This window comes from Somniosus microcephalus, chromosome 6, assembly GCF_052327205.1.
Source record: "Somniosus microcephalus isolate GS21.2 chromosome 6, FLI_Smic_1.0, whole genome shotgun sequence".
In the NCBI taxonomy this organism is placed as follows: domain Eukaryota; kingdom Metazoa; phylum Chordata; class Chondrichthyes; order Squaliformes; family Somniosidae; genus Somniosus; species Somniosus microcephalus.
Genome location: NC_140992.1, coordinates 131,063,044 through 131,090,977, shown reverse-complemented (window position 1 = coordinate 131,090,977; position 27,934 = coordinate 131,063,044). Strand labels below are relative to the sequence as shown.

General features: G+C 43.7%; 2 protein-coding genes across 2 annotated transcripts in view; one reads left to right on the top strand and one right to left on the bottom strand.

Moving 5' to 3' along the window:
- LOC147116074 (single-pass membrane and coiled-coil domain-containing protein 1-like) overlaps positions 1-27,934 on the top strand; it is a 90,184-nt gene that overhangs the window by 49,521 nt on the left and 12,729 nt on the right. Inside the window, exon 2 of the mRNA XM_085990784.1 lies at positions 14,235-14,384. Coding sequence (XP_085846910.1) covers positions 14,235-14,384 — 150 coding nt within the window. The remainder of the gene's footprint in view (positions 1-14,234; positions 14,385-27,934) is intronic.
- Positions 19,974-26,114, bottom strand: LOC147116075 (uncharacterized). The gene is made up of 2 exons (XM_085990783.1): positions 21,923-26,114; positions 19,974-20,354 (listed from the first exon to the last, which is right to left on the bottom strand). The coding sequence occupies exon 1, from the start codon at positions 25,967-25,969 to the stop codon at positions 24,974-24,976; it is 996 nt and encodes a 331-aa protein (XP_085846909.1). The 5' UTR covers positions 25,970-26,114; the 3' UTR covers positions 19,974-20,354; positions 21,923-24,973.

Here is a 27,934-nt window from a genome sequence, read left to right as displayed (position 1 = left end):
GGGGAGGAATTTTTGTGTATGTACCTTTAAGAGAATAACTGGTCTCAGACTGCAGTACCGGCAGTGACCACCCCTGTATAAAAGGCGCTAGAGAGCCTCTGTTGTTTAGTTTCGTTATTGACTTCCACCAGTAAAGATCTGTTTGTTTTCTCTCCTGCTAGTCCGTGTCTCAATCATTCACGGACTTAACAGGTGACGATGAGGTCAAATAGGTTTTTCCCTTATGTTGGTTCTTACACCACCTGCTGCAAGTTCAGTCTGGCAGCTATGCCCTTCAGGCCTCGGCCAGCCCAGTCAGTGATGGTACTACCGAGTCACTCTTGTAGATGGATATTGAAGTCCCCCACCCAGAGTATATTCTGTGCCCTTGCTCTCCTCAGTGCTTCTTCCAAGTAGTGTTCAACATGGAGGAGTACTGATTCATCAGCTGAGGGAGGGCAGCAGGTAGTAATCAGCAGGAGGTTTCCTTGCCCATGTTTGAACTGAAGCCATGAGACTTAATGGGATCCGGTGTCAATGTTGAGGACTCCCAGAGTGGGACAGGACATACCCAGGGATGGTGATGGAAGAGTCAGGCTGTTGCTTCACTAGTCTGTGAGACAGCTCTCCCAACTTTGGCACCACACCGCAGATGTTAGTGAGGAGGACTTTGCAGGGTCGACTGGGCTGGGTATGCCTTCATCGTTTCTGAATCCGATGCCTAGGTCGATGCTGGGTGGTCTGTCCGGTTTTATTCTTGTTTTACTTTTTTGTAGCAGTTTGATACAACTCAATGGTTTGCTAGGCTATTTCAGAGGGCAGTTAAGAGTCAACCACATTTGTGTGGGACTGGAATCACATATAGACCACACTGGGTAAGAGCGGCAGGTTTCCGTCCCTAAAGGACATTAGTGAACCAGTTGGGTTTTTATGACAATCCGATAGCTTCGTGGCCACTTTTAGACCCAGTTACTCCCCCAATCTAATGGGAGTTATCCTCATTTACTGACTGAAGTTAGACCCAGTTACTCCCCCAATCTAATGGGAGTTATACTCATTTACTGACTGAAGTTAGACCCAGTTACTCCCCCAATCTAATGGGAGTTATACTCATTTACTGACTGAAGTTAGACCCAGTTACTCCCCCAATCTAATGGGAGTTATACTCATTTACTGACTGAAGTTAGACCCAGTTACTCCCCCAATCTAATGGGAGTTATACTCATTTACTGACTGAAGTTAGACCCAGTTACTCCCCCAATCTAATGGGAGTTATACTCATTTACTGACTGAAGTTAGACCCAGTTACTCCCCCAATCTAATGGGCTTGTACTCATTTACAGTCCCAGTTGAGCCTATGTGGTAAATACTGTCAGGTTGGTGAGGAGATGTCACAATCATGGAGTGATGTAATCGCTGAATAAGATGGATACATTTCCAGCTAAAGGCTACTTCTTTTCTGACCAATCAGAGCATGCAAGAACTTTCGAAAAGCTCCAATGACTGTTATGAGGCTGCTTATTCTGAAGTCAAATCATAAAGAGATAAGGTTCAGAACTCTGACAGCAGGTGGATAATAATAGTATAACTCATAAAACTGTTAGCTTCCTGCCAGCAACAGAATAGAAATGTGGTAACCAACAGATCTACTGGGGTAACATTTGCAGTAATTTGCTGGATCACTGTAGGTCTACTAGATCTACTGGTATACAATTGGAGTAATCGGCCAGATCACTGCAGTAATTAGTTGGATCTATTGGGTTACTATTACAATAATTGGGGTGCAATAATTGTGACATCAGCGCCGACCTGTATGGCTGCTGTTTTATGAGCTCCTCCCCAACTGGTATTTTAATGTTGTATTTAATGTATTTAATGTTGTATTTTAATATATCATACTGTTCGTTTTTTAGTATTCTACTGTTTAGTATTTAGCATTCTAGTTTTAGTATTAGTAGTTTAGTTGTTTTTTAAAAAAATATTCTACTGTTTAACCGACCTGTATGGCTCATGAGGGTAGCCGCTGTTTTACGAGCTCGTCCACAACTTTCCACTTTATTTATTATTTTATTGTTATTATTAAACAATTTTGTAAGTACTGTTTCTTTGCTTATCCGCCACGACCGTCAATCACTTCTGGACATAAGATCGTCCGGAGATATAGGACCTACCCCCAATTTTTCGAACTGGGATTCTGCTGCTACTACCATCTACCCTCCCACCTGCTTACCTGACTTCATTCCTGTGATCAGGAAGCGACGATGGCGCAAGCGGGGCAGACGAGCAGGTGCATTAGTGAAGCTGAGGTGACGTGAACACCACCCCCCCCTTCCGAGTATTCTCCTGGCGAATGTGCAGTCACTGGACAATAAGCTGGACGAACTCAGGGGGAGGCTCACCTTCCAGCAAGACATTAAGAACTGCAACGTCTTGATTTTCACTGAGACTTGGCTTGATCCATCGATACCGGCTTTAGCCATTCAACCAGAGGGACTCAACATTCACCGGCTAGACCGAACAAAGGACTCGGGGAAGAATAGAGGGGGTGGAGTATGATTTATGATCAACAATTCTTGGTGTTCCGAAGTGGAACTACTTACATCTTCTTGTTCACCCGATCTTGAACACCTGATGATCAAATGCCGACCCTTCTACCTCCCGAGAGAGTTCTCATCCGTGATCATTACAGCGGTGTATATTCCACCACAGGCCGACACAAATAGGGCACTAAACGAGCTGTATGGGATCATTAGCAGGCTTGAAACTTCCCATCCAGAGGCTGCATTCATTGTGGCTGGCGATTTCAACAAAGCCAATCTGAAGAAAGTACTGCCTAAATACCATCAGCATATCACCTGCCCAACGCGAGCCAAGAACACACTAGATCATGTTTACACTCTGTTCCAGGATGGATACAAGGCCCTCCCCCGCCCTCCCTTCGGCAAATCAGATCACGACTCCATCCTGCTGCTACCCACCTATAGGCAGAAACTGAAACAGGAAAAGCCTGTGATGAGATCTCTACAACGGTGGTCGGATCAATCAGACGCTATGTTACAAGACTGTTTTGATTCCACTAACTGGGATATGTTCCGGAATGCCTCGGACAATGACATCAGCACAAATACAGATTCAGTCATTAGTTTCATAAACAAGTGCATAGATGACGTTGTTCCGAGGATTGTTGTACGAACATTTCCCAACCAGAAACCATGGGTAAATGGCGATATCCGTGCTATGCTAAAAACACGGTCCATCGCATTCAACTCTGGGGACATAGATGAGTACAAGAAATCAAAGTACGAGCTAAGAAAAACCATCAAAAATGCAAAAAGACAATACACAGATAAAGTGGAGTCACACTATCATAGCTCAGATTCGCGAAGGATGTGGAGTGGACTACAATCTATTACGGACTACAAAGGGAAACCCAGCTGTGTCATGCCCAGCAATGCCTCTCTCCCGGATGAGCTTAACACTTTTTACACCCGGTTTGAGGCCAACAACAACTGGCCTGTTACAAGGGCGCCCGCGGCTCAGGACGACCGGGTCTTCTCAATCTCCGTGGCTGATGTAAGCAAGACTTTTAAGAGAGTGAACACCCACAAAGCACCCGGTCCAGATGGAATCCCTGGGCGTGTCCTTAGAGCATGCGCTGACCAGCTGGCAGCCGTGTTTACGGATATATTCAACCGTTCACTGTACCAGTCTGTAGTCCCCACCCGCTTCAAGATGACATCGGTTATTCCAGTCCCCAAAAAAACAAAAGTAACCTGTTTAAATGACTACCGCCCCATAGCACTCACTTCTGTCATCATGAAGTGCTTTGAGAGGCTGGTCAAAACCCACATCAACTCCTTACTAACTGACACACTGGACCCACTCCAATTTGCTTACCACCCAAAAAGATCTAGGGATGGTGCCATTGCCACTGTACTGCACACTGCCTTATCACACCTAGATAAGAGGAACACCTATGTGAGAATGTTGTTCATTGATTATAGTTCAGCATTCAATACCATTATCCCCTCCAAGCTTGTCAACAAGCTCAGTGAGCTAGGACTTAACACCTCCCTATGCAACTGGATCCTGGACTTCCTGACGGGCAGACCCCAGGTGGTGAAAATAGGCAGTAACACCTCCTCAACACTGATCCTGAACATGGGAGCTCCCCAGGGTTGTGTGCTCAACCCCCTTCTGTATTCCCTGTTTACTCACGATTGCGTGGCCATGCACAACTCCAACTCCATCATCAAGTTTGCTGATGACACTACCGTTGTAGGCCTGATCACAGATGGCGACGAGACAGGCTACAGGGAGGAGGTAAGAGCTCTAGCAGAATGGTGCAAGTACAACAACCTCTCCCTCAACATTAGCAAAACAAAGGAGATGATCGTGGACTAGAGGAAGCGGAAGGGGGAGGGACACACCCCAATCTACATCGAAGGGGCTGAGGTGGAGAGGGTCAGCAGCTTCAAATTCCTGGGTGTATTCATTACGGAGGACTTAACATGGTCACATCACATCGACGTCATAACGAAGAAGGCATGCCAACGCCTGTTCTTCCTCAGGAGACTGAAGAAATTTGGAATGGCCCCCCAGATTCTCACCAACTTCTACCGGTGCACCATCGAGAGTAGCCTGTCCGGCTACATCACTACCTGGTATTGCAACTGCACCGCCACAGACCGCAAGGCTCGACAGATGGTGGTGAAAGCTGCACAACATACTATAGGAATTAAACTACCTGCTGTCCAGGATATCTACCCCGAGAGGTGCCGGGGGAAGGCCCTGAGAATCATTAAAGACGCGAGTCACCCCAGCCACAACCTCTTCGCCCTGCTCCCGTCCGGTAAGAGATACCGAAGCATACGGTCTCGTACCAACAGGTTTCGAAACAGCTTCTACCCCCAGGCCATAAGACTCATGAATGTATAATTTATTATTATTTATTACTGTTGTTTTATTTATTATTACTGTCTTTCTATTAGTATTTCTATTAGTATTTTTAACATTGTTATGCCACATTTATTCCAATGTTGGGAGGACTCGTAAAAATCAACATTTCATTGTGCAGTACACACGTCTGCTGCATATATGACAAATAAAATTGAATTGAATTGAATTGAATTGATTGTAGTGTAGTGGTATTGTTACTGGACTAGTTAATCTCAGAGACAATATGAGTTCAAATTCCCCCGTGGCAGTTTGAGAATTTGAATTCAATTTTTAATAGAAAACTGGTATCAGTAAAAGTGACCATGAAGCTGTCGGATTATCATAAAAACCCAACTGGTTCACAAATGTTCTTTAGGGAAGGAAACCTGCCTTCTATACCCGGTCTGCTGTATATATGGCTCCAGTTCCCACCAACGTGGTTGACTGTTAACTGCCCTCTGAAGTGGCCTAGCAATCCACTCAGCTCTGTACAACCTCTACTAATGGTTCAAGAAGAAGGCCCACCACCATCTTATCTAGGGCAACTAAATAAATGTCGGCCTTACCAGCGATGCCCACATCCCAAGTTTGAATATTTAAAAATTGGCTCAATCACTGCAGGAATCAGCTTGATCTATTGGGTTAGTACTGCAGTAATGAGACAGAGACAGTAGCTCAACCGAGAATGTACCGCAGGAGTCATTGTTGAAATTCATTATAGTAAGCAAATTATGCGATTACAATAATCAGCTGGGATATCACTGGAGTTATGACCTGGACCCAGTGAGATCCCTGGGGTTGTAATCAGCTGATCCTACTGGACGGTGACTGCTGGGTCTGTGTGATTGGCAGCACTCACTGTGGAAGTGACAGACTTTAAGGGGGTAATTTTTCTGTCCATATCTCCCTGTAAACAACAGGTGGGGCAAATTATGGACTGGGAAAAATGGCGGAGGTCTGAGTCTACTGCACCTGACGCTCGTTTCTGGTGGGCCACAGAACAGGTGGAGGAAACAGATGGGTCTTCATTATAATATTCAAATGATGCAGGAGTGGCCTAATAAAACCTCTCGCATCTTTTTCCAGCCTTGATGCTTGGTCCAGGCTACTTCCAAATCACACTCAATTCGAGGGGCATCCAGAGTTGCTAGGCATTGAGCTTAAAGGGCCCAGTAAGAAGGTTCATTCAATGAGTCTTATCCATTTCTTGATTATCTTGCTTCAATTTTTCCCTGCTGGCCCTTAGGTTCTCACAAGCCTTTGCGGTGATTCTTGTAATTTTATTGTTTTTTTGCTCCCTGTGAAATTGCTGGGAATCTTTCTGTTATGTTCATTAATAACTAGTCGTTTTTATTAAGAACAGCTAGCTTTTGCTAGACACTTTATTGGGCACATGTGGACTAGGTACAGTATCTGTAGAGGCCTCCATCTTGACTGCTGCCTTCTGGGTAGCCTAGTGCATCATGGGTAGCCCACTCTTATATACATACAGCACCACCTAGTGTACCATTCCAGAATGACAGGTTACTGATCATTACATCCCCCTTTCTTTGAGGTTAAACAAAATCAGTATCAATCAATATCAATCAATAATAACATAAACATCTTCAACAGTCAATACATTTTCAATGTAGTTTTCTTTGTACTCAAAGATTAAGTCTATCAGGCTTTTTTACTTCACGTGTGGATCTTCTCAGCACAGGTAAGTCTGATGTGTTTTCATGAGAGCCTGTATGTGTATTTGTGTTAGATTGTTCTGGTGGTGAGTGACAATAAGGGAACATCTATAATTATGGGGGATTTTAACTGTCATATTAATTGGACAAATCAAATTGGGCAGGGCTGCCTTGAGGATGAGTTCATTGAGTGTATTAGGGATGGGATTCTTGAGCAGTATGTAACTGAACCGACCAGGGGGCAAGCAACCTTAGACCTGGTCCTGTGTAACGAGACAGGATTAATTAAAAATGTCCTAGTAAAGGATCCCCTTGGAATGAGTGACCATAACCTGGTTGAATTCCATATTCAATTAGAGGGTGAGAAGGTTGGATCTCAAACAAGCGTGCTAAGCTTGAATAAAGGAGACTATGAAGGTATGAGAGCGGAATTGAGTAGAGTGGATTGGGAAAATAGATTAAAGGGTAAGACGATACATGATCAGTGGTGTACATTTAAGGAGTTATTTTACAACTTCCAAAAAAATATATTCCACTGAGAAGAAAAGGGTGTAAAAGAAAAGACAGCCATCCGTGGCTAAGTAAAGAAATTAAGGATAGTATTTGACTAAAAACAAGGGCATATAAGGTAGCCAAATCTAGTGGGAGGATAGATTGGGAAAACTTTAAAAGACAGCAAAAAATAACAAAAAGATTGATTAAGAAAGGGAAGATAGATTATGAAAGTAAATTAGCAGAAAATATAAAAACAGATAGTAAGAGTTTTTATAGTTATATAAAAAGTAAAAGGGTGGCTAAAGTAAATGTTGGTCCCTTAGAGGATGAGTCCGGGAAATTAATGGTGGGAAGTATGGAGATGGCAAAAACACTGAATGAATATTTTGTATCAGTCTTTACAGTAGAAGACACTAAGGCCTAGAAATTGGGTATAGCCCCGCCAGCACGTTTGCGCTGAAAATTTTGCGCCCGCCGCGGAGCCAGTTGTGCCCGCCCCATATTCACTTTCAGCGCCCCAAAGCGGAACCGGGCGCTGGTACAGGGTGTGTCCGCCCCGCTTGGGGCGCTGAAAGTGAATTTCAGCGCTCCCGGTCCCGCTACGCCACCCGATGCGGTGCGGCAGGCTGCTGTACTGCAGGCCTCCCCCTTCTCTTAAGGGGGAGGTGCCTGCAACGGCCGGAGCCCCGATTGCAAGTGCCGGCAAAAGAGCCCGGCACAACGGAGAAGTGCCGGGCTCCACGGAAGTCAGCCGGCAATGCCGCGGGGGGGGGTGGAGGAGGCCGGGGAAGGAGGTGCGGGCAGGCGGCCGCCGAAAAAGCGGCCGCCCCGCACCTCCACTTTAACTTGCGCCGCTAAGGCTGCAGTAAGGACCCGGTCTCCCGATGTTGTTAGCGCCCGCCACGGAAGAGGCGGCCGCTACTGAAGATGGGGATCGGCGTGGTTTCGGGCGGTACCGGGGCACTGCACACACCGATGACGTCATCGGTGCCGGCGCAGCGCTACCGGCTAATGCCGATGTTAGGGCCCACGTAATTTCGGGCGCGATGCAACTTCCGGCGCAACCCACTCTTTCGCCCCTAATTGGGCGCAAACGCAACTGAATTTCTAGGCCTAAGAATATCCCAACACTGGACAAACAGGGGGCTAAAGGGGGGGAGGAGCTAAACACGATCAAAATCATTAAGGAAGTGGTACTCGGTAAAATAATGGGACTCAAGGCGGATAAATCACCTGGACCTGATGGCTTACATCCTAGGGTCTTGAGGGAAGTGGCGGTAGGGATTGTGGATGCATTGGTAATAATTTTCCAAAACTCCCTGGACTCAGCAAAGGTCCCGGCAGACTGGAAAACTGCTAATGTCACACCCTTATTTAAAAAGGGCAGTAGACAGAAGGCTGGAAACTATAGACCGGTTAGCCTAACATCTGTGGTAGGTAAAATTTTGGAGTCCATTATTAAGGAGACAGTAACAGGACATTTGGATAATCATAATTTAATAGGACAAAGTCAGCATGGTTTTATGAAGGGGAAGTCATGTTTGACAAATTTGCTGGAGTTCTTTGAGGAAGTAACATATAGGGTAGATAAAGGGGAACCAGTGGACGTAGTGTATTTAGACTTCCAAAAGGCATTTGACAAGGTGCCACACAAAAGATTATTGCTTAAGAAAAAAATCACGGGATTGGGGGTAATATTCTGGCATGGATAGAGGATTGGCTATCTAACAGAAGGCAGAGAGTTGGGATAAATGGTTCATTCTCAGACTGGCAATCAGTAACTAGTGGTGTTCCGCAGGGGTCAGTGCTGGGTCCCCAACTCTTTACAATCTATATTAACGATTTGGAGGAGGGGGCCGAGTGTAACATATCAAAGTTTGCAGATGATACTAAGATGGGAGGGAAAGTAGTGAGTGAGGAGGACATAAAAAACCTGCAAGGGGACATAGACAGGCTAAGTGAGTGGGCAGAGATTTGGCAGATGGAATACAATACTGGAAAGTGTGAGGTTATGCACTTTGGCAGGAAAAATCGTAGAGCAAGTTATTATCTTAATGGCAAGAAACTGGAAAGTACTGAAGTACAAAGGGGTCCTGGTGTACGAAACTCAAAAGGTTAGTATGCAGGTGCAGCAAGTGATTAAGAAGGCCAATGCAATGTTGGCTTTCATTGCTAGGGGGATAGAATATAAAAATAGGGAGGTATTGCTTCAGTTGTACAAGGTATTGGTGAGACCGCACCTGGAATACTGCGTACAGTTTTGGTGTCCATACTTAAGAAAGGACATACTTGCTCTCGAGTCAGTACAAAGAAGGTTCACTCGGTTAATCCCGGGGATGAGGGGATGGACATATGAGGAGAGGTTGAGTAGATTGGGACTCTACTCATTGGAGTTCAGAAGAATGAGAGGCGATCTTATTGAAACATATAAGATTGTGAAGGGGTTGGATCGGGTGGATGCGGGGAGGATGTTCCCGATGATGGGTGAAACTAGAACTAGGGGGCATAGTCTTAGAATAAGGGGCTGCTCTTTCAAAACTGAGATGAGGAGGAACTACTTCACTCAGAGGGTGGTAGGTCCATGGATTATGCTGCCCCAAAAAGCTGTAGAAGCTACATCATTACATAAATTTAAAACAGAAATAGACAGTTTCCTAGAAGTAAAGGGAATTAAGGGTTACGGGGAGCGGGCAGGAATTTGGACATGAGTCTATGTTCGGATTGGACATGGCCCTGTGGGTAGCGGGTCGGGCCCAGGGGCCGTGTAGCCTGATCCTGCTCCTATTTCGTGTGTCTAATTCTGTTAGATTCAGGAGATGGTTCTGTGATAGTAGATTGGCGGTTAGGATCAGATCAGCCATGATCTTATTGAATGGCGGAGCAGGCTTGAGGGGCTGATTGGCCTACTCCTGCTCTTATTTCTTATGTTCTTATGTTCGTATTCAGTTACGACATTGTCATCGATTTGCTCTTCGATAGTCTCTTGTGTTTTTAGGAGGGAACGGCTGTTCCTCCTGAGAATCTGTCCTTCCTCAGTTCTAACAGTGTATGACCTTGGTCCTACTTCCTCAAGAACTGTAGCTTTCCTGTTCCATGCATCTGGATCCTCAATCCTGACAACATCATCCCTTGTCAATGGTTTCAGAGTTTTGGATGACTTGTCATAGTATGATTTCTGTTTCAGCTTTAACAGTTGAAGTCTCTGTCTCAGTTCCTTACTCTGCTTTTCTTTTGCACAGCAGGGTAGCATGGCACGCAACTTGTGACCCATTAGGAGTTCAGCAGGTGAAGAACGAGAGTCTACAGGTGAGGCTCGGTAGCTCAGCAGGGCAAGATAAGGATCAGACTTGCTTTCTGTCGCTTTCTTCAGTAGCTGCTTGAGAACTTGAACACCTTTCTCTGCCTTACCATTCGACTGAGCATACAAAGGACTGGATGTGATGTGTTGAAAGCCATAATGTGCTGCAAACTGTTGCCACTCCTTACAGTTGAAGCACGGACCATTGTCGCTAACAGCAATCCTGGGAATTCCATGTCTGGCGAAGATGGATTTTACATGCATTATGACACTGCTTGCTGTGGTGCTTGAGAGCAGCGCCATCTCAGGATAGTTAGAATAGTAGTCAATCACTATTAGATAGTCTTTACCATTTAAATGAAAAAGGTCCATACCAACCTTTTGCCATGGTGCTGTTGGTATGTCAGCTAATATCATTGGTTCCTTTGCTTGTTTGTTTTGGTGTTTCTGACATGTCTCACATTTGCCTATCATGTTCTCAATGTCCTTATTTATGCCAGGCCAATAAACAGTGTCTCTTGCTCTCCTTTAGCATTTTTCAATTCCGAGGTGTCCCTCATGAATCCTTTTGAGCATGTCTTGACGTAGAGCCTGTGGAATGACTATTCTGTTCTGTTTTAGTAATAGTCCACTTGCGACACTCCCCAGATGATGATGTCATCAACATAGACCCGAACTCCTTCCAGACCTTCAATTATGTGTTCCATCGCTCTAGGAAAGATTTCAGATACAGATATTATCCCGAAAGGCATTCTGAGGAAACAATACCAGCCAAATGGTGTGTTGAAGGTACAGTATTTGGTGCTCTCTTCATCCAGTTTTAGTTGCCAAAATCCTTGTGAGGCATCGAGCTTTGTAAAGTATCTGGCACCTGACATTTCACTGGTGATTTCTTCTCGCTTGGGAATCTGGTAGTGTTCACGTTTTATGTTTGCATTTAAGTCCTTTGGATCCATGCATATTCTTAGATCATTGTTCTTTTTCTTTACACATACCATGGAGTTAACCCAGTCTGTTGGCTCTTCGACTTTCCTGATGACTCCTAGTGTGGTCATTCTGTCCAGTTCATTCTTGAGCCGGTCACGCAGGGGTGCTGGAACTCTTCGTGGAGCATGTACCACTGGCTGAGCATCCTCCTTTAGCTGGATCTTGTAAGTGAATGGTAGAACTGCAAATCCTTTGAACACATCCTGGAAATTATTCACGACAGAATCCACCGAGTCATCTGGTCTGCTTATGGCACAGTTTATACGGTAGACTCTCTTGACCAGTTCTAAGTCTTCACAAGCTTTGTCACCCAATAGTGAATCAAGTCCTTCAGCCACAACAGAAAACATGAGATGATGCACTTTGTCTTTGACTGTCACTTTAAGTCTGCATACACCTAAGCTATCTATTTTCTGTCCATTATAGTCCTTCAGTAGTGCTGACTTTTTCTGTATTTTGGGCTTTTCTTTCATATTGTTAATGTCACTCATACTGATTAAGTTTGCTTTTGCCCCAATGTCTAGTTTCAATGTAACTAATGCTCCATTTACCTGCAATCATCCATTTGTCCTCTTTCATTGCATTAACTTTATGTTCAGCATTGTTCATTCCTGAGGGCTGCACATTTTCTGTATCCTTTTTGATATTGTCACATGGCACCATTCCCACAAAACATGTCTCACTTAAATCATGTCCTCAATTACATTAACTCGTTGCCCTTTCTTAGTTTTTACTTTTGAAAAGCATTGTTTGGCAAAGTGATTCTTTCCATGACATTTTGTGCACATTTTTCCAAACGCTGGACATTGTTTTAACTGGTGTTTGTAACCACAGCGTTTACAATTAAAAATTCCTTCCTCCGATTGCTTTTCACTTCTGTTCTGCCCATGTTTCTTCCCCTTGTAGGACACAGCACCGACAGCAGCACTTACTGCAATCGCATCATGATTGATTTCACTGAAAGTCTTGGCATGTTTTTGAGCTAGCTTGCTAGCTTGGCATATTTTCACAGCAATTTCCAATGTTAGTTCGGTTTCTCTCAACAGACGTTCCCTGACTTTTTTATCATGAATACCAAACACAATCTGGGCACAAATCATGGATGCTTTCAGCTCAGAGAATTTACATGTCTGTGCTTTCAGTTTCAGATCAGTCAAAAAGCTATCAAAAGTCTCATTTTGCTGCTGTGTCCGAGAACGGAAGATGTACCTCTCATAGGTTTCATTCTTTTTGGGAGAACAATGTGTATCAAACTTCTTTAGCACATCGTCTAATTTTTCTCTGTTCTCCTCTGGATTAAATACAAAAGTATTAAATACCTCTATTGCCTGTGGGCCTGCAATCGTGAGCAGCAACACTATTTTCCTTGTGTCTGGCTTCGTACCGTACCCGATGGCAGCAATGCAGAGTTCGAATTGTTGTTTAAAAGTCTGCCAATTGTAGTCGACGTTTTCTGTGAGTTTCAAACACTCTGGTGGCTTCAAATTCTCCATGTCACATTGCACAATATTCAGCAGGTCTTACCAATCCTGGTACCATGTTATGTTCATTAATAACTAGTCGTTTTTATTAAGAACAGCTAGCTTTTGCTAGACATTTTATTGAGCACATGTGGACTAGGTGCAGTATCTGTAGAGGCCTCCATCTTGACTGCTGCCTTCTAGGTAGCCTAGTGCATCGTGGGTAGCCCACTCTTATATATATACAGCACCACCTAGTGTACCATTCCCGAATGACAGGTTACTGATCATTACACTTTCTATTGGATGTGTTCAGTTGATGAGGACCAATGGATGGATGTCAGGCAGGTGAGTGTGCAGAAAGTGCTCTGCACCTACCCATGACATACCTGCACACCAACACCTGCAGACAGTGATGAACATACTTCACTTTGATTAGTGCCTGTGGAGGTTCCAATTCTCAAGGTAGGTGGTGACAGTGGGACTGATGGCACAGATACGTGTGAAGGGTTGACTAACCATTCTTGCTGGATGGTTCTTGGATGCACCCCAATCACATCTTGTCACATTTTGCGTGGCACTGCATGAAAGAAGGTATGTCAGTGTGATCACCAGCCAGCAAAGCCTGATTGGCTATACCGGCAACAATGCCACCAACCATGTTTACACCTACTTGGCAATGACTGTGGGTAACTGTCTTCAAAGGTTCTGGGTCAGTAGAGGACCAGATGTAGAGCTGTTCCAGCTGCTGCAAAGCCACCTACTGCTGACATGCACCATAAGGCTGGCATAGCCACTAACAGTACTGGCCAGTTGTAGCCTCAAGCTTGACCTCCACCTCCTTCCAAAGATGCTGTAATATGGACTAAGGGGGATGGTGCCCTGGAGTGCCACAGAGGACGACCAACCTTGCAGCCACCTCATGCAGGACCACCTCCACTTCAGCAGGTGTCAAACAGGTGCTGGGTTTCCATTGCTTGCCTGCAGACACATGCCTGCCCCTTGGGTTTCCTTTCCCTTCATTTTTGCCTATCACCTCTTAATCTCCTGCCCCTTGCCAAAGGCTGCAAATGTGTTGAAATGCCTTTTGACTCTCTCTAAAGGCTTTTAGAATTTTCTCCCCCTATTGTGTCCCTATCCCTTTAATTGTCCCTATCCCTTTAAATTTCATTTACAAACAATTTTTCGCTATCACCACTAGTGTGACCCCTACACCCACCCAAATCTGCAAGAGTAATGGAAATGGGCTGGCCCATGAAATATGGATGCCTTTGGCACTTTGCCATTCTGAAAGGATTAGCATCAGTTCTTAACCACAGGTTTTCACTGGTTTAATGGTAAATGTACGACTGAAAATTTTGTGCACTTTCAAGACTGCAGTTCCTTTGTTTCAACTTCTAGGTTGGAAAAGAGAGTAGAGGAATTGAGAGCTGGATACCAGGAACTGGACCAGAATGCAAAGAATCTCATTGAAGCGTTTGAGCCCCACTGTGCGAATATTGCAAAGCAAGCTGGACAAGATGAGTTGTGGTCATCACTCCTGGAAGACAGGTGATGTACGAATAGTCAAAGCTATGCAAGGACTGTGTGATCCTGGGGGATGTAAGGAAGAGGCCACACCGAGATTCCGCTCCATTTGGACCGGACTTCAGGTTGGGAGGTTGGGGGGGCTGAGGGTGGAAATTCCGCCCACCTTCAATGTCAAGGGGCCATGTCGGGGCAGAGCGCTCAAGCTTCCCTGTGAAATTCTTCCCTTTGCGCCCTTGAAAGGCGTCAACAGAACGGACACTGGTTGAGACCTGGTGTGAGTCCCTTTGAAGCCTTCTAAAGGCCTCAAACTTTGACTAGAATGAGGTAATCGATCCTGTTGGAGCCAAAGACCTTTTTTTTAAAAGAACATTTTTTTTCTTTGGCCCACTTGGACCTCTGGAGGCCTCCATTCTGCCTTGGAAGGGCAGATCAGCTTGGGCTGGGATGGTTGCCATGAATGCACCCTTGCAGGTTGTTACATAGTTATGTTGGGACTACATTGTACAAGTGTACTAACACTCAAATCAAGTGTAGCAGCACTACGATGCTGGGAAAGTAGTGCGTAGGCGCCACACAGCGCTTGGATATATCACCCCGCACCATGCGGCAGGCAGCCATTACAACACAAATAAAACAGTAGTTATAATTACAAACTACCAAGTCCAGAGTCATCTTTACAAAGCACTACAAGTGCTAGAAGACATAACATGGTGGCAGCGGTATAAGTGAGTAAAACTTACGCAAATAAAAACGATATCAGATTGAAGAAAGAAATTTAAAAGTAAACTCTGCAGCGTTGTAACCGCGAATTGTACGGGCAGCTAAAATGGTGGCGTCTAATGCACTGACCGTGAATATGCTCCCCATCATGAACTGGGAAGCAGACGATATCGTGGAAGCTTTCCGGAAATTTAAGCAAAAATGCGAGCTTACATTTAAAAGTTTCCTGAAAGGCTCCTCCGACGAGGAAAAAGTCAGCTACATTCTACTGTGGGTGGGAGAAAAAGGCTTAGATCTCTATAACAGCTGGAGTTTATCCGAAGAGGATAAAACGAACCCTATGGAGATTTATGAAAAGTTCAGTAACCATCTCGAGCCTAAATCAAACCATCGCATACACAGGTATAAATTCCAAAGCTTAAGACAGGAACCTGGTGAAACGGCTGACAATTTCCTGACGAGATTAAAAAACGAAGCCAGCAAATGCAAGTTTATGGAACTAGAAGAAAGGCTGGTAGACCAATTAATATGGGGATCAGCACATACAGAAGTGCAAAAAGAACTAATAGGAAAAGAAAAGCTCAGAATATCAGAAGCCATAGATACAGCAAGGGCTCACGAAGCCACAAAACAACAGATGAAAACGTTAAATACTCATACGGCTGACGTGTGGACAACTCCCGAACCGGATCACAGAGTAGATGCAGTGCGCAAAAAGCACAGCACACAAAAACAAGTATATGACAGCAGGAAGAATACGTGTAGAAACTGCGGAAGACAACACGACTACACAGACAGAAGAAAATGCCCAGCGTATGGAACAAGCTGCAACACGTGTGGTAAAGCAAACCACTGGCAAAAGATGTGCAGAGCTAAAAGAGAGGGACTACACACCAAAAGCAGAGGTGGGCAGCAGAACCAACAAAAGAAAAACAAAATCCATACCATGGGTGAGCAAGATGATGAAGACTGCGGGTACGACAAAGCTCTGAACATTGAAACCATAAAGGTTCTCTTACACGAAACGTCCAGAGCGGAAAGCACCCCAAAGAAAGAATGGCACAATATCATCCAGATTAAAAAGAGGATCGAAGGACAGCCCACAACTGTCAATCTAAAAGTAAAGTTGGACACAGGAGCTCAGAGCAACATCCTTCCACTGAGGCTATACCAGAGGATCTTCCCCAAAAACTTGGGCGAAGATAGATACCCAAAAAGAGGATGTTTAAAAGCAAACAACGTCACGCTGACAGCGTATGGGGGGAGCGAGATCAGACAAGTTGGAACAACCTATATAAAAGGAACACACAAAGGCAGAAACATCAACTGCATGTTCTATGTGACCGACTCTGAGGGACCGACGATCCTGGGATTAAACAGCTGCGAGAAGCTGGGGTTAATCTCGGTAAACCATGAACTAACAAAAACATCACTGAAAGTCGACAGCAACACCCCACTGGAGAATCGTCCACAAATCATGGACACAAAACATTTGATGGACATGTATCCAGAATGTTTTGATGACACTGTAGGATGCTTCAGGGAGTTCAAGTACCATATAACAATAGATCCAGAGGTAAAACCCATCATCCACGCCCCAAGAAAAATACCCATCGAGCTAGAAGAAAAATTATACACCGAACTAAAAGATGTGGAAGAGAAAGAAATAATCGCAAAGGTCACTGGACCCACAGACTGGGTAAACTCGATTGTGGTGCGGGAAAAGCCGAACAGGCGGCTCAGAATCTGTCTGGACCCCAAAGACTTAAACCAGGCAATAAAGCGGGACGACTACCCCACATCAACATTAGAAGAAATCGCACCAGCACTGGCAGGAGCCAAAGTCTTCTCCAAACTGGATGCCAGAAATGACTACTGGAACGTAAAACTGGATGAAGAATCAACTAACCTGACGACTTTTAATACACCATTGGGGCGTTATAAATTCCTGCGGCTGCCATTCGGGTTGAAAGTCAGCCAAGACATCTTCCAACAAAAGATCGATGAAACATACAAAGGCTGTGAAGGAGCCATTGGAATCGCTGATGACATCCAAGTTTACGGATCAAATGAAAGAGACCACGACGTGCACTTGCACGAGGCCATGGAGCGCACCAGAATGGCTGGCATCAAGCTGAACGCTGAGAAGTGCATCGTTAAAAGTAAGAAATGCAAATTTTTTGGCATGATCTACACACCGGAGGGTGTCAAGCCTAATCCCGAAAAGGTCGAGGCGATAGCAGAGATGAAACCTCCAAACGACAAGAAGGAGCTGAGAAGCTACCTCGGCTTGGTCCAGTATATGAGCTCTTTCATCCCGAACATGTCAGACTACACAGCGAACCTAAGAGAATTACTAAAAGAAGACACCGAATACCAATGGTCAGAATCCCATGAGAGGAACTTCAAACACCTAAAGGAATTATTATGTAAAGAAACCAGCCTGTCTTATTACGATAGAAAAAAACCTGTCACCCTACAGGTAGATGCCTCTACCAGATGGCTAGGGGCAGCCCTCGTGCAGGAGCATCGAAGGCATTGACATCAGCAGAGACAAGATACGTAAACATCGAAAGAGAGCTATTGGCAGTAGTATATGGATGCGAAAAGTTCTACACCTACTTATATGGAAGAAAATTCGAGGTAGAGAGTGACCATCGTCCACTCGAACAAATTTACAAGAAAAACCTAAGCAAGGCCCCAGCAAGACTGCAAAGGTTACTGTTAAGACTCCAAAGTTACGACTTCGAATTAAAATACCGGCCAGGGAAAGAAATGGCACTGGCAGATGCATTGTCTCGATTGTCACCACATGAAAAACACGAGATGAAGGGCCTGACAGTAAAAATACACCACCTCGTAAATGTTACTCCCACAAAGCTTAGCCAAATTCAAGAGGAGACTGGTAAAGAGGAGTTGCTACTACTCATGCAACAGGTAATACAGGGGTGGCCGGAGAAGATCCAGCAGGTCCAAAACCAAATCTGACAGTACTGGACAATCAGAGACGACATCTCGGTGGAGGACGGTGTTCTCCTTGCTGGCTCAAGAATCATAATACCAAAAACGATGCAAACGGAACTTCTCCGCTTAATACACCAAGGCCATATGGGGATGGAGAAATGTAAACTAAGAGCCAGATCAGCTGTGTACTGGATAGGCATGTACAAAAGCATAGAACAAATGGTCTCCACATGCTGCATATGCCAGAAATACCAAAACACACAGCAGAAGGAGGAGATGATTCAAATGGAAGTACCCCCGAGACCATGGCACACAGTCGGAACAGATCTGTTCCTGTGCAACCAGGAGTGGTACATCATAGTAGCAGACTACTACTCAAAATTTCCTTTTGTCAGAAGGATAAATGACATGAGAGCCACAACAATCACAAAAATTGTGAAAAACTTATTCACAGAACAGGGCATCCCAGAGAAGGTCATCTGCGACAATGGGACACAATTCACCTCCAACGAATTCAGAGCACTGGCTGGAAAATACGGATTTAAAATAATTACCTCATCCCCACATTACCCAAGGGGACACAGATTTATTGAAAGACAGATCCAAACAGTCAAAAGAGCTCTCATTAAAAGCAAGGAGATGGGAGAAGACCAAGACCTTGCCCTTTTGGCAATCAGATCGACACCTTTGAGAGCAGACTCGAAATCACCAGCAGAACTACTAAACGGTAGAAAATACAAAACAACTCTACCAGCAAAGGTATATCCTCCCCAGGGCCAAGAGGACGTTCGGCAGAAGCTGATGGAAACACAAGCTACGGGGAGCACACACTATAACAAGCATGCAAAACCACTACCGGAGCTGTTAAATGGGCAATCAGTGCATATACAAGATCCGTTGTTGAGAACATGGAGTTCAGCCAAGGTTATTGGAAAAGCTGATACTCCAAGATCTTACTTGGTAGAGACAGAACCTGGAAACCAATACAGGCGAAACAGGATCCATATCAGACCCTCACCTGAAGCTGTCAAACAGCGGACAACATTAACAGCAGTTAGGGTACCAGACACGGAAAACAATATAACGCCAGAAACAAACACCTCAAATACAACAACTGCAAACATGCACTCTCCAGAGCCAAACACGACAGCACCGGCAACAAGAAAAGAACACACCAAAACACCGCAGAAAGGAATAGTTACAGGCAAGTCCACAAGATGGAGGAGTAACATACAACCACCTGAGCGGTATCGCGAATAATTATAAAGACAATTGTAATTCGCACAGAACAGTAAAACAACATGGACAAATATCTGTATATAAATTGAGCAAAGAAAGCTCACGTTCTGTATTTTGTTAATGTTAGTCAACTGGAAACATTGTAAAATAGAAAATTGATGTAATTAGTTTTGTTGGGAAAGAGGGATGTTACATAGTTATGTTGGGACTACATTGTACAATTGTACTAACACTCAAATCAAGTGTAGCAGCACTATGATGCTGGGAAAGTAGTACGCAGGCGCCGCACAGCACTTGGATATATCACCTCGCACCATGCGGCAGGCAGCCATTACAACACAAAGAAAACAGTAGTTGTAATTACAAACTACCGAGTCCAGAGTCGTCTTTACAAAGCACTACGAGCACTAGAAGACATAACACAGGTACTGGAGGCCACATCCAGCTGTGCACATGACCCTATCCCTGGAATCCGGACTGGGGCCTCTGGGTTCTGGACTGGGGCCTCTGGGTTCCGCTCCACTCCACTTATGCTGGCTGAGCTGGGCCCAAGGAAGTTCCAGGCCTAAGTGTTTTCTTGTTCAAGAAGCCATCTGTTAGATCGGGTAATTCCAATGGACCACTCTAATCTGAGGTCAACACACTAAAATAAAAGATTTTGGGTCCAGTGGTAGTTTTTAAATAGTCGATTTATTGCAGCACTGACTTACAGTGTTTGACTTCCTTTCTTGTACTAACAAGCATGTTCAAAATGGCTGTTTTTTATACAGCAGCAGATCACAGCAAATGTACCCGCCCCCTTTATTACCATTGGCTCAGCAGCATGCATGCAGAGCCATGGTTGGTACAACTACATCGGCCGATCTGACATTATCACACTGATTGGATCTCTTATACATCACTTATTCCTTTGTTCTAAAGTTAAGCTGAATCAGCCGATGTGATGTTACCATGCTGTGATTGGATCTGATACATCAGCCTATGTGACGTTACCACGCTGTGATTGGATCTGATACATCACACCATGTCTTTGTTCTACAGTCTTACACATGGTCCTTTTTTCTGTGGCTGTTTAAGCAAAATCAGCACCTTCAGTCATTAGTTTAATCATATTAAAATCTATGTTATTAAAATATATATATATATATTCCCTAACACTCCCCCCTTTGATTCTTTCAAAAATTGAATCATAAAAATATAGAGTCAGATAAAAAATATAATCAATCATTGCTGTGTTTTGCCACTGTCTGGATCAGTGGCTTTTGCACAAATTTACATCAACCAGGATTTTACGTGGCCACAGTAAAAGCCCGGTTTTAATAAGTTAATTGATCTCATAATCTTAAATTAATTCGTGCATCTTAAAAGGGGGAGGAGCTCCCCTCAGAAAAATACATTCAGATAAAAATTAAAAAGTAAAAAAGGTAGAAAAATTATAAAAAATAGAAAAGGTACAAAACGATCTAGCAGCTAAATATAACATGCCCCTTTAAGATGTAAAAACGGTCTGTGGCGACCTGCAAGGCGTCTTGCCCGCGGGGCAGCAGCCGCCTGGTGGCAAGCACATTTAATCAACAGAAACACACAATTTGATCCCCATCCTATTGTACAAGGCCTCCCTCTTATCTTTCTGAGGAATGTTTTGTCAAGATTCTTCAAGGGCATTTTATGGCTTCATGGCTCCTTGTTATCTAGCAGGTGCTATCCTCCCTGTTTCCTTGCATTTTACCATTCCCTTATCATTTCTATTTGTCTTTTGATGCTTGATATTCGACCTTGCTGGGATTTATGCTATCTTTTTCCGCTTGCCTGTTGTCAGTCCCTGGTCTAAGAATTAAAACCCATCTTTGAATCTAACAGCTATTTCTTACAATTCCCTTCTTTGAGAAGGAAATATCCTTATTGACTTCTCACAATCGGCTCTTGACTAATCTAGCTAGCTCTTATTGCTCTCTCAACTTGGGCGTTAATTAGTAGGGAGTCTTGAAGATTTCTCCCTTCCTTACAGTCCATTCCTTTGAGGGGGAGGAGCAACCTCTGATCCCTTACTCAAATTCAATTCACTGTTCCGGTATTCCAATTCTGCCCTGCCTGGGGGATCCTCTGTTTCTTCTATCTTTCCTGATGTTACCCCGCCTGGGGTCTCCTCTATATTACTTCGGATCTTCTCTTTCGGTGTGAGCAATTAATTTGTTAGTGCTTGTCAGTCATGGGCATGAGTACCCAATTGGCTTATGTATCAAAGTCTTACTACACACGTTACATATATCAAATACACTATCATTACAAGTTGGATAGCTACCAGAGCATGTGAAATAATATGAACCTAAGGGTGTGCTGATGTATTAAGCCCAATATCCCACCAATGTGAGTTGTCCCCTATGCTGTCAATTTCAATATCTATTCTCGAGTTGTCTTGCTCCAAAACATAAAAATGCTTTAGGGAGCAGTTCAGTCGCATCATGAGCTCACTGAAACCCACAAACAGGGGAATGTCATATCCGAGTATCCGAATTGTGCCACATAATTGTGTAGCTCATACTTAAAAATGTGTTGGTTGATGGGACAGGTCCTGTTAGACCCATAAAGCATGGTAATTGCAGTAGTAGTGACACAGGAGGCACCACCAAAATCACCTCATACTGGATTCGTACTGTTTTTTCCCATGCTCTGTTACCTACAAAACACAATTATTACAGTCACAGTTAAATTCAGTTTTACAATCATATCAAATACATTACAGTTTAACATCTAATCAACAAATCATGGATTTAAAAGATTCTTCAGATCTCTTTTACTTGTATCCATCTTGTGGATAATTCTTTACTAAACATGATTTCTCCTTGGCCCTCAATTGTACCAATCTAGATTCCATGTAACTCTCCACTTCAACTTCAATTTCAATCCCCCTAACAGGTACCAGTGTGTTTAACTCTATTCTGATTGTTTCATTAATTAGATAGTTTCTCAATGGAGTATGTGTCAATGCTTTAAAAGTTGTCTCGCTCTCCTGAGCCACATTAACCATTTCATGTATTGCTGTTGTCAAGTAACTGAGCATGTCTGAGACCCGTTCTTCAGTGCAGATTCACCATACATTCCTGGATGGTAATTACCTCATACGTAACAAATCACATTTGCACACTCATACCGGTATCTCAATATCATGCCACACATGCCATCCGATACAAGCCTTTCTCGGGCTTTCAGGTATCTTATCGAAAGATTGTAGTCATCTGGAGATCTTTGCTCATCTTCCTCTGCATGGTCCCGATGTCTTGGGTAGTGGCCAGACTATCAAATTCAGTTTTCTTAACACTTTCCTGACTTTCACTAGAAAGTTTTGAAAATTCCCATTCAGTAGTGTAATTCTCCTGTTTCAATCTTACACTCTCAATCACTTTCCTTTAATTACCATTCATATCTCATTCATGAGTCCTGGAGAAACTTTACTGTCCAGTACAATATTTAAGACAGAAAACATAGATCAAACATTCTCACTTGATCCAAGTTATTAACACTTTTTATTTATCATTATTTTAGAGGATCTTTTATTTTCCCAAAAGTAAACAAATATATAGTGCCTGAGTCCATTTTGTCATTTCAAAATTATCCCAAAATCCAAACAGCAGTATTATGAGCCATCTCTTACTTTTGTTATCGGTATGGGAAAGTACTTTCCAGCAGAGACATGGCTAGCTGGACAAAGCCACATTGAATTGTACAGCTGGCTGATTATTACTTCAAGGTCTTACTTGCTATTTCTTAATTGTGCCTTTGTATCCTTATCTCTTCCAAGAACAGGCTCTTTCTAAATAGTTACCAGGTTGTAATTACAAGCAACATTTCAGAATGTCAGCTAATTTCTACTTATGTTAGTCTAAAAGAGTTAATATAGCCAATTATCCCATGGTGCTTTGCGTTTGTTTTCCAGCTAACAAGACTAAATGATACCTTTCAGATAGTTTTATACCGGTCAAATATTGAGGACCCCTTTATATCCCTTAAACCAAATTTTACCCTGATTGGTACCAGTATTGTTAAACCCACACTGTGCCTCTGGGCTGTGTCCAATACTATGTGGACATACAGTGATAGCGTGCCTAGTAACACATCCCTCCAATTTTGTTCCAGCCAAATTCCCTTTAATCTTCACAGCATATGGTAACATATTGTGATGGGATATGTGCACTCCGTCCTTCACTACCCCAATATTCTGTATTCGGTACACCTCTGTCCTTGGGCTTCGGGTGCCATTACCGGTATTACCAATACTAACCCTAGGAGCCCTCCCCCGTCAGGTTTACATTAGACTTGTGTAGAGTGCACCCGAACCATTGCTCTCAACTGGCAATCCGTCAAGCTCCTGCCTGCTACTGCCTGTTTAGAGGTACCGTCCCCCTTGTGCCCACCGGTCAGGTTCGCCCTTAATTGTTGATTCGTTATCCATAAGGGTACTTCCCCTGCCTGTATCTGGGCCAGGTTTTCTCAGGTTTGTTCCACAATCCAGTTACCATATGTGCTACATATGTCATTAGCAGCCACCTGCTGAGATGCATTGTACTCTTTTATTAATTTATTAATGGTTTGGGCGTGTGTTTCTAGCACTGTAACTATCTTTTGTAGATGTATGGTCAGCGTTTGATCCTCAGATAATTCTTTTATCTGTATTTTCATTTGTCTTTTGTAATACATCTTTAATGCGAGACCCCAGGTCTCTAACCTTTTGATCCAGTGTCGCCAAATCATAATTTTCCTTCTATCACTGTGGGGAAATATTAACTTAAAATTAAGAAACTTAAATTTAATAATGTCCCATATCTTTAAATTTCATACTAAAGTTGTTGCTTGGTGAACTTAAACAGCTGTCAGTGGAAAGGGTTAACTCCTTTGCAGGTTTTTAAGAAGGTGGAGCAAAACATTATCAGGCGTAATTGCGTCACTTCGCGTAAATTAAAAAAACTTTCCTGATCGAAAAAGACAGTTGTGTTTTCACACTTTAACTAAACACGAACAGAACAGATAAAACAAAACAAAATAGCACATTCTTGCAGAAAACAGTAAATTACGTCATATTTCTTATTGTTCTTTCTTCAGATGTCTTTCCAAAATACTGTAAAAACATAACTGGAGAAAAATTAGTTTTTCACATTTAAACAAATCAAATCAAACTGCTTTAGAAGATTTCACCATAGCAACCGGGACTCCAAGGTTAAATCTTAGACTGAAACTTAATGTAACATTGTACAGTTTGCACTGCAAGTACAAAAATCTATCGCAATCTTTTGTTAAGCAAACTTTTTGTTGCTCTTCTCAGTTTTTACACACCAGCTTAACTTAAATTATTTCAAAGGTTTTTTTTTCAATTCTTGGGGCACAATCTTATTCGCACATTCTTAAAACTTCCAAAATCCAAGACAAGACAAAAGATTTAAACGCTTTTAACACAGAGAAGTGGGTGGAGCTAAAACACACATAACAGAATCTTTCTTTTAAAGAACATCTAATCAGACAAAAGAAATACTGTAACTTCTTAAACATTCATAGTCAGGAACACTTTCACACTTTAACACGCACTTTCACACAAACTGAAATTCCAGCATTTTTTTAAGGTTCCTTTCACTCAGCAAATCTTGTGTTTTATTTGTCTCAGCACAAATGTTAATAACTTCCATGACAGTAAAACTTTAAGTTTCTCTTTTTTTCCTCTTTTTCCATTGGCGTCTCAGCATTTCCTGGCTTTCCAAATCCCTGTTTTTTTCCTTCCTTTGCTGAGTTTTCAGATTGGTTAGCCTGCAAATTAGATCTTTTTCCTTCTTTATCTCTCCTGTGTTCAGCCCCGAGTGTTCCAACCAGTTAGTTTTAAATCGCTCGTCGTACTCTAACACTTCCTCCATCCCTTTCTGTTGACAGGCTATGATCTTTCCCCAATCCATTTTTGCAGGGCTAAACACTTGTAACCACTGTTGGATCGCATCCCATCCGGCATCTAATTCTTGCTCATCATTTCCCAGGCCAGTCTTTACTTTGCTGTGTAACTTATTTCCCTCTCTCCTGGGTATCATTACAATCAGAATGTGGACTCCGTCCCACGGGTGGAGTTGGTACTTCGCCCTTTCTTCCCCATCTTCTTTCTTCTCATACTCCTTTTCTACTCTTTTCCTTTTCTGTCTCAATGGGGCCAAATGGGGTCCTGTTTTCTCTTCTTCACTTTCACTGACATTACTAGAGGATCCCGATTCAGTCTCTTGACCTGCTTCTTGTCTTTGTCTCCCACGACCTTCCTCCTTTATTTCATTTAGATCTGGGTAACCCTTCCAGGTCCCGACACATTTTCCCTTTTCTTGGACTACCGGTACTATCGGTTGTTTATCCAATTGTTTTTTACAGTCCTTAACTTCATCTTTACATTTTTTTAATTCCACTTCTGACTTTTCAAGCTCATCTTTAAGTTTTTTAACTTCTACTTCTGACTTTTCAAGCTCATCTTTAAATTTTTTAACTTCCACTTCTGACTTTTCAAGCTCATTTGTTTTCTTTTTCAATTGTTCATAAATCGCATCTTTTTGCTGTTTTGCATTGGTCAAATCGTGATTATGTTGGGATTGTGCCTTAATCTCATTTCGCTGTCGGATCTGACTCATAACTGCCAAGGACCATCTGATCTGTCTTTTATCTTTCATACGGGTCGTTTTTCCCCAAACCCTTTTTATGTCATCCAAAGACCATTGTCCGGAGGAGGTACTGTACTTTTGTTCGATTTCGAACCAGGTTTTAGGTAAGTCAAACTGTAATTCTATATAGTCTTTCAACTGCTCGAGAATTTCATCCTCCCAAATTTCAGGTGGGGCCCACCCACCCTTAATAGTCGTAGGTCTATCGAGTGGTGCCATAAAATCGATTTCTTTACTTGGGGGTCTTGAGTCGTAGGCTTTTCAGCCGGGTCGGTAATTAATTAAATAACACCGCTGCAGTTAGAGCTCTATATGGGACCTCGAGGCCGTCTACCACCCGGATGGTTCGCTACCCGGAGGTTTGTGGAATCACGTGGAGGGGAGATGACTAGACAACCAACTGAGGACTTTTATAATGAGGAGTCCTTACCTCCAATATAGGTCTGGTGTCTCAGATTCAGTCTCTTCCTTCAGCGATCCTGCCGACTACGCCAAAATTGTTAGATCGGGTAATTTCAGTGGACCACACTGATCTGAGGTCAACACACTAAAATAAAAGTTTGCGAGTCCGGTGGTAAGTTTTAAATAGTCAATTTATTGCATCACTTGATTTACACTGTTTGACTTCCTTCAGCAACTGAGCTATGTTACAATGCAAGGCTAAAAGTTGTGTGTTTATAGCATATATATTACTGGGATCCTACCTATTTATTTACAGCATATATTATAGGGCTGGTAACTAAGGCCCTGTAGCGGTTCGTGTAGATCGCCACTAAATAAGAGAGTTTGACTTCAACGAACTATTCACAAGTTGTTTATTTACAGGAACAGACTAATTACATCAGGTAAGATGGCAGGTAAGATGGCTGACTGTAGGAGCACTGTGGTATAGGTCTTGTCCCAATGGGAACTCCATGAGGACTGAGTTCGCAGTCCTGTGGGGAGCGTGATGACGTCATCGCGTTTGTGTTGTGACGTCATCACGTTGTTCGCATTTCCCGCGCTTATGGCGTCACATGATGCGCGTCGTTGCGTCGCTGGTCGTTGAGGCCGAAGTCGTGAGGCCAGGCTGTGCTGGCGCTTGCCACGGGAGCGGAAGATCGCGTCGCTCCCGTCAGCTGGCCATTGAGGCCGAAGACGCTAGGCCGGGCTGTGCCGGCGGCCGTCCTGGAAGGCCGAGTCGGGCCGGCAGCCGCCGCACGCACGTCACGTCGTACGTGACATGACGTCAGCGTGCTAGGGCATGTCTTAAAGGGGCAATGGCCCCAACAGATAAGTTAAAAGGGCAACGGCCCCAAAAGGTAAGTTAAACATACAGTAAGGTAAGTTAAAGGGAATTATGTGTCTTTATGTAAGGTACAACCAGTGGTACCGCCACATGGGCCCCCCCAGAATTCACTTTAACGAAAGTCCAAGGATGAGATGGTCTGACGCTGGTTGTCTTGGCGGTCGTGCTGTCTCGGCTTGGCGAGCGAGTTGCAAAGATGCTGCTCGTGAGGGGATCCGTACGTGCGTCGTGGCGAATAAAGTATATCCGTCAGGCGAAGGACCGTGGAGACGTGCGAAACAGCAGGCCTTGTCAGAGTGACGGGCAGATTGGGCGGACGCGGGCGATGACTCTGTTGATGTTGGAACAAGTCCTTGTTATAACGAACTCTGCAGGAACGCCAAATGAACATTCCAGAAGGACTTGACAGGCGAGGTGAGTGAACTCACCGACAGGTGAGCGAAACCTTCAGGAGGCTGGAACACGCAGAACGGCGCGTGCCATAGTGCTACGACGTTAACACAACAGAAGGTGAAGAGTTACTGTGTTAACCTGTGATCGGTGAGGCTAGCAACTTTCACGTGGCTGATCGCGGCCGCAGGATGCCCGTTGGACCCGTCCTCGATGTGTGCAGCTTCAGTAGACGTTTGCGTTTTTTAAAGGGAAAACTGGAGAAAGGGCGGCAACGGTCCAGGTTGTTGTTGCTT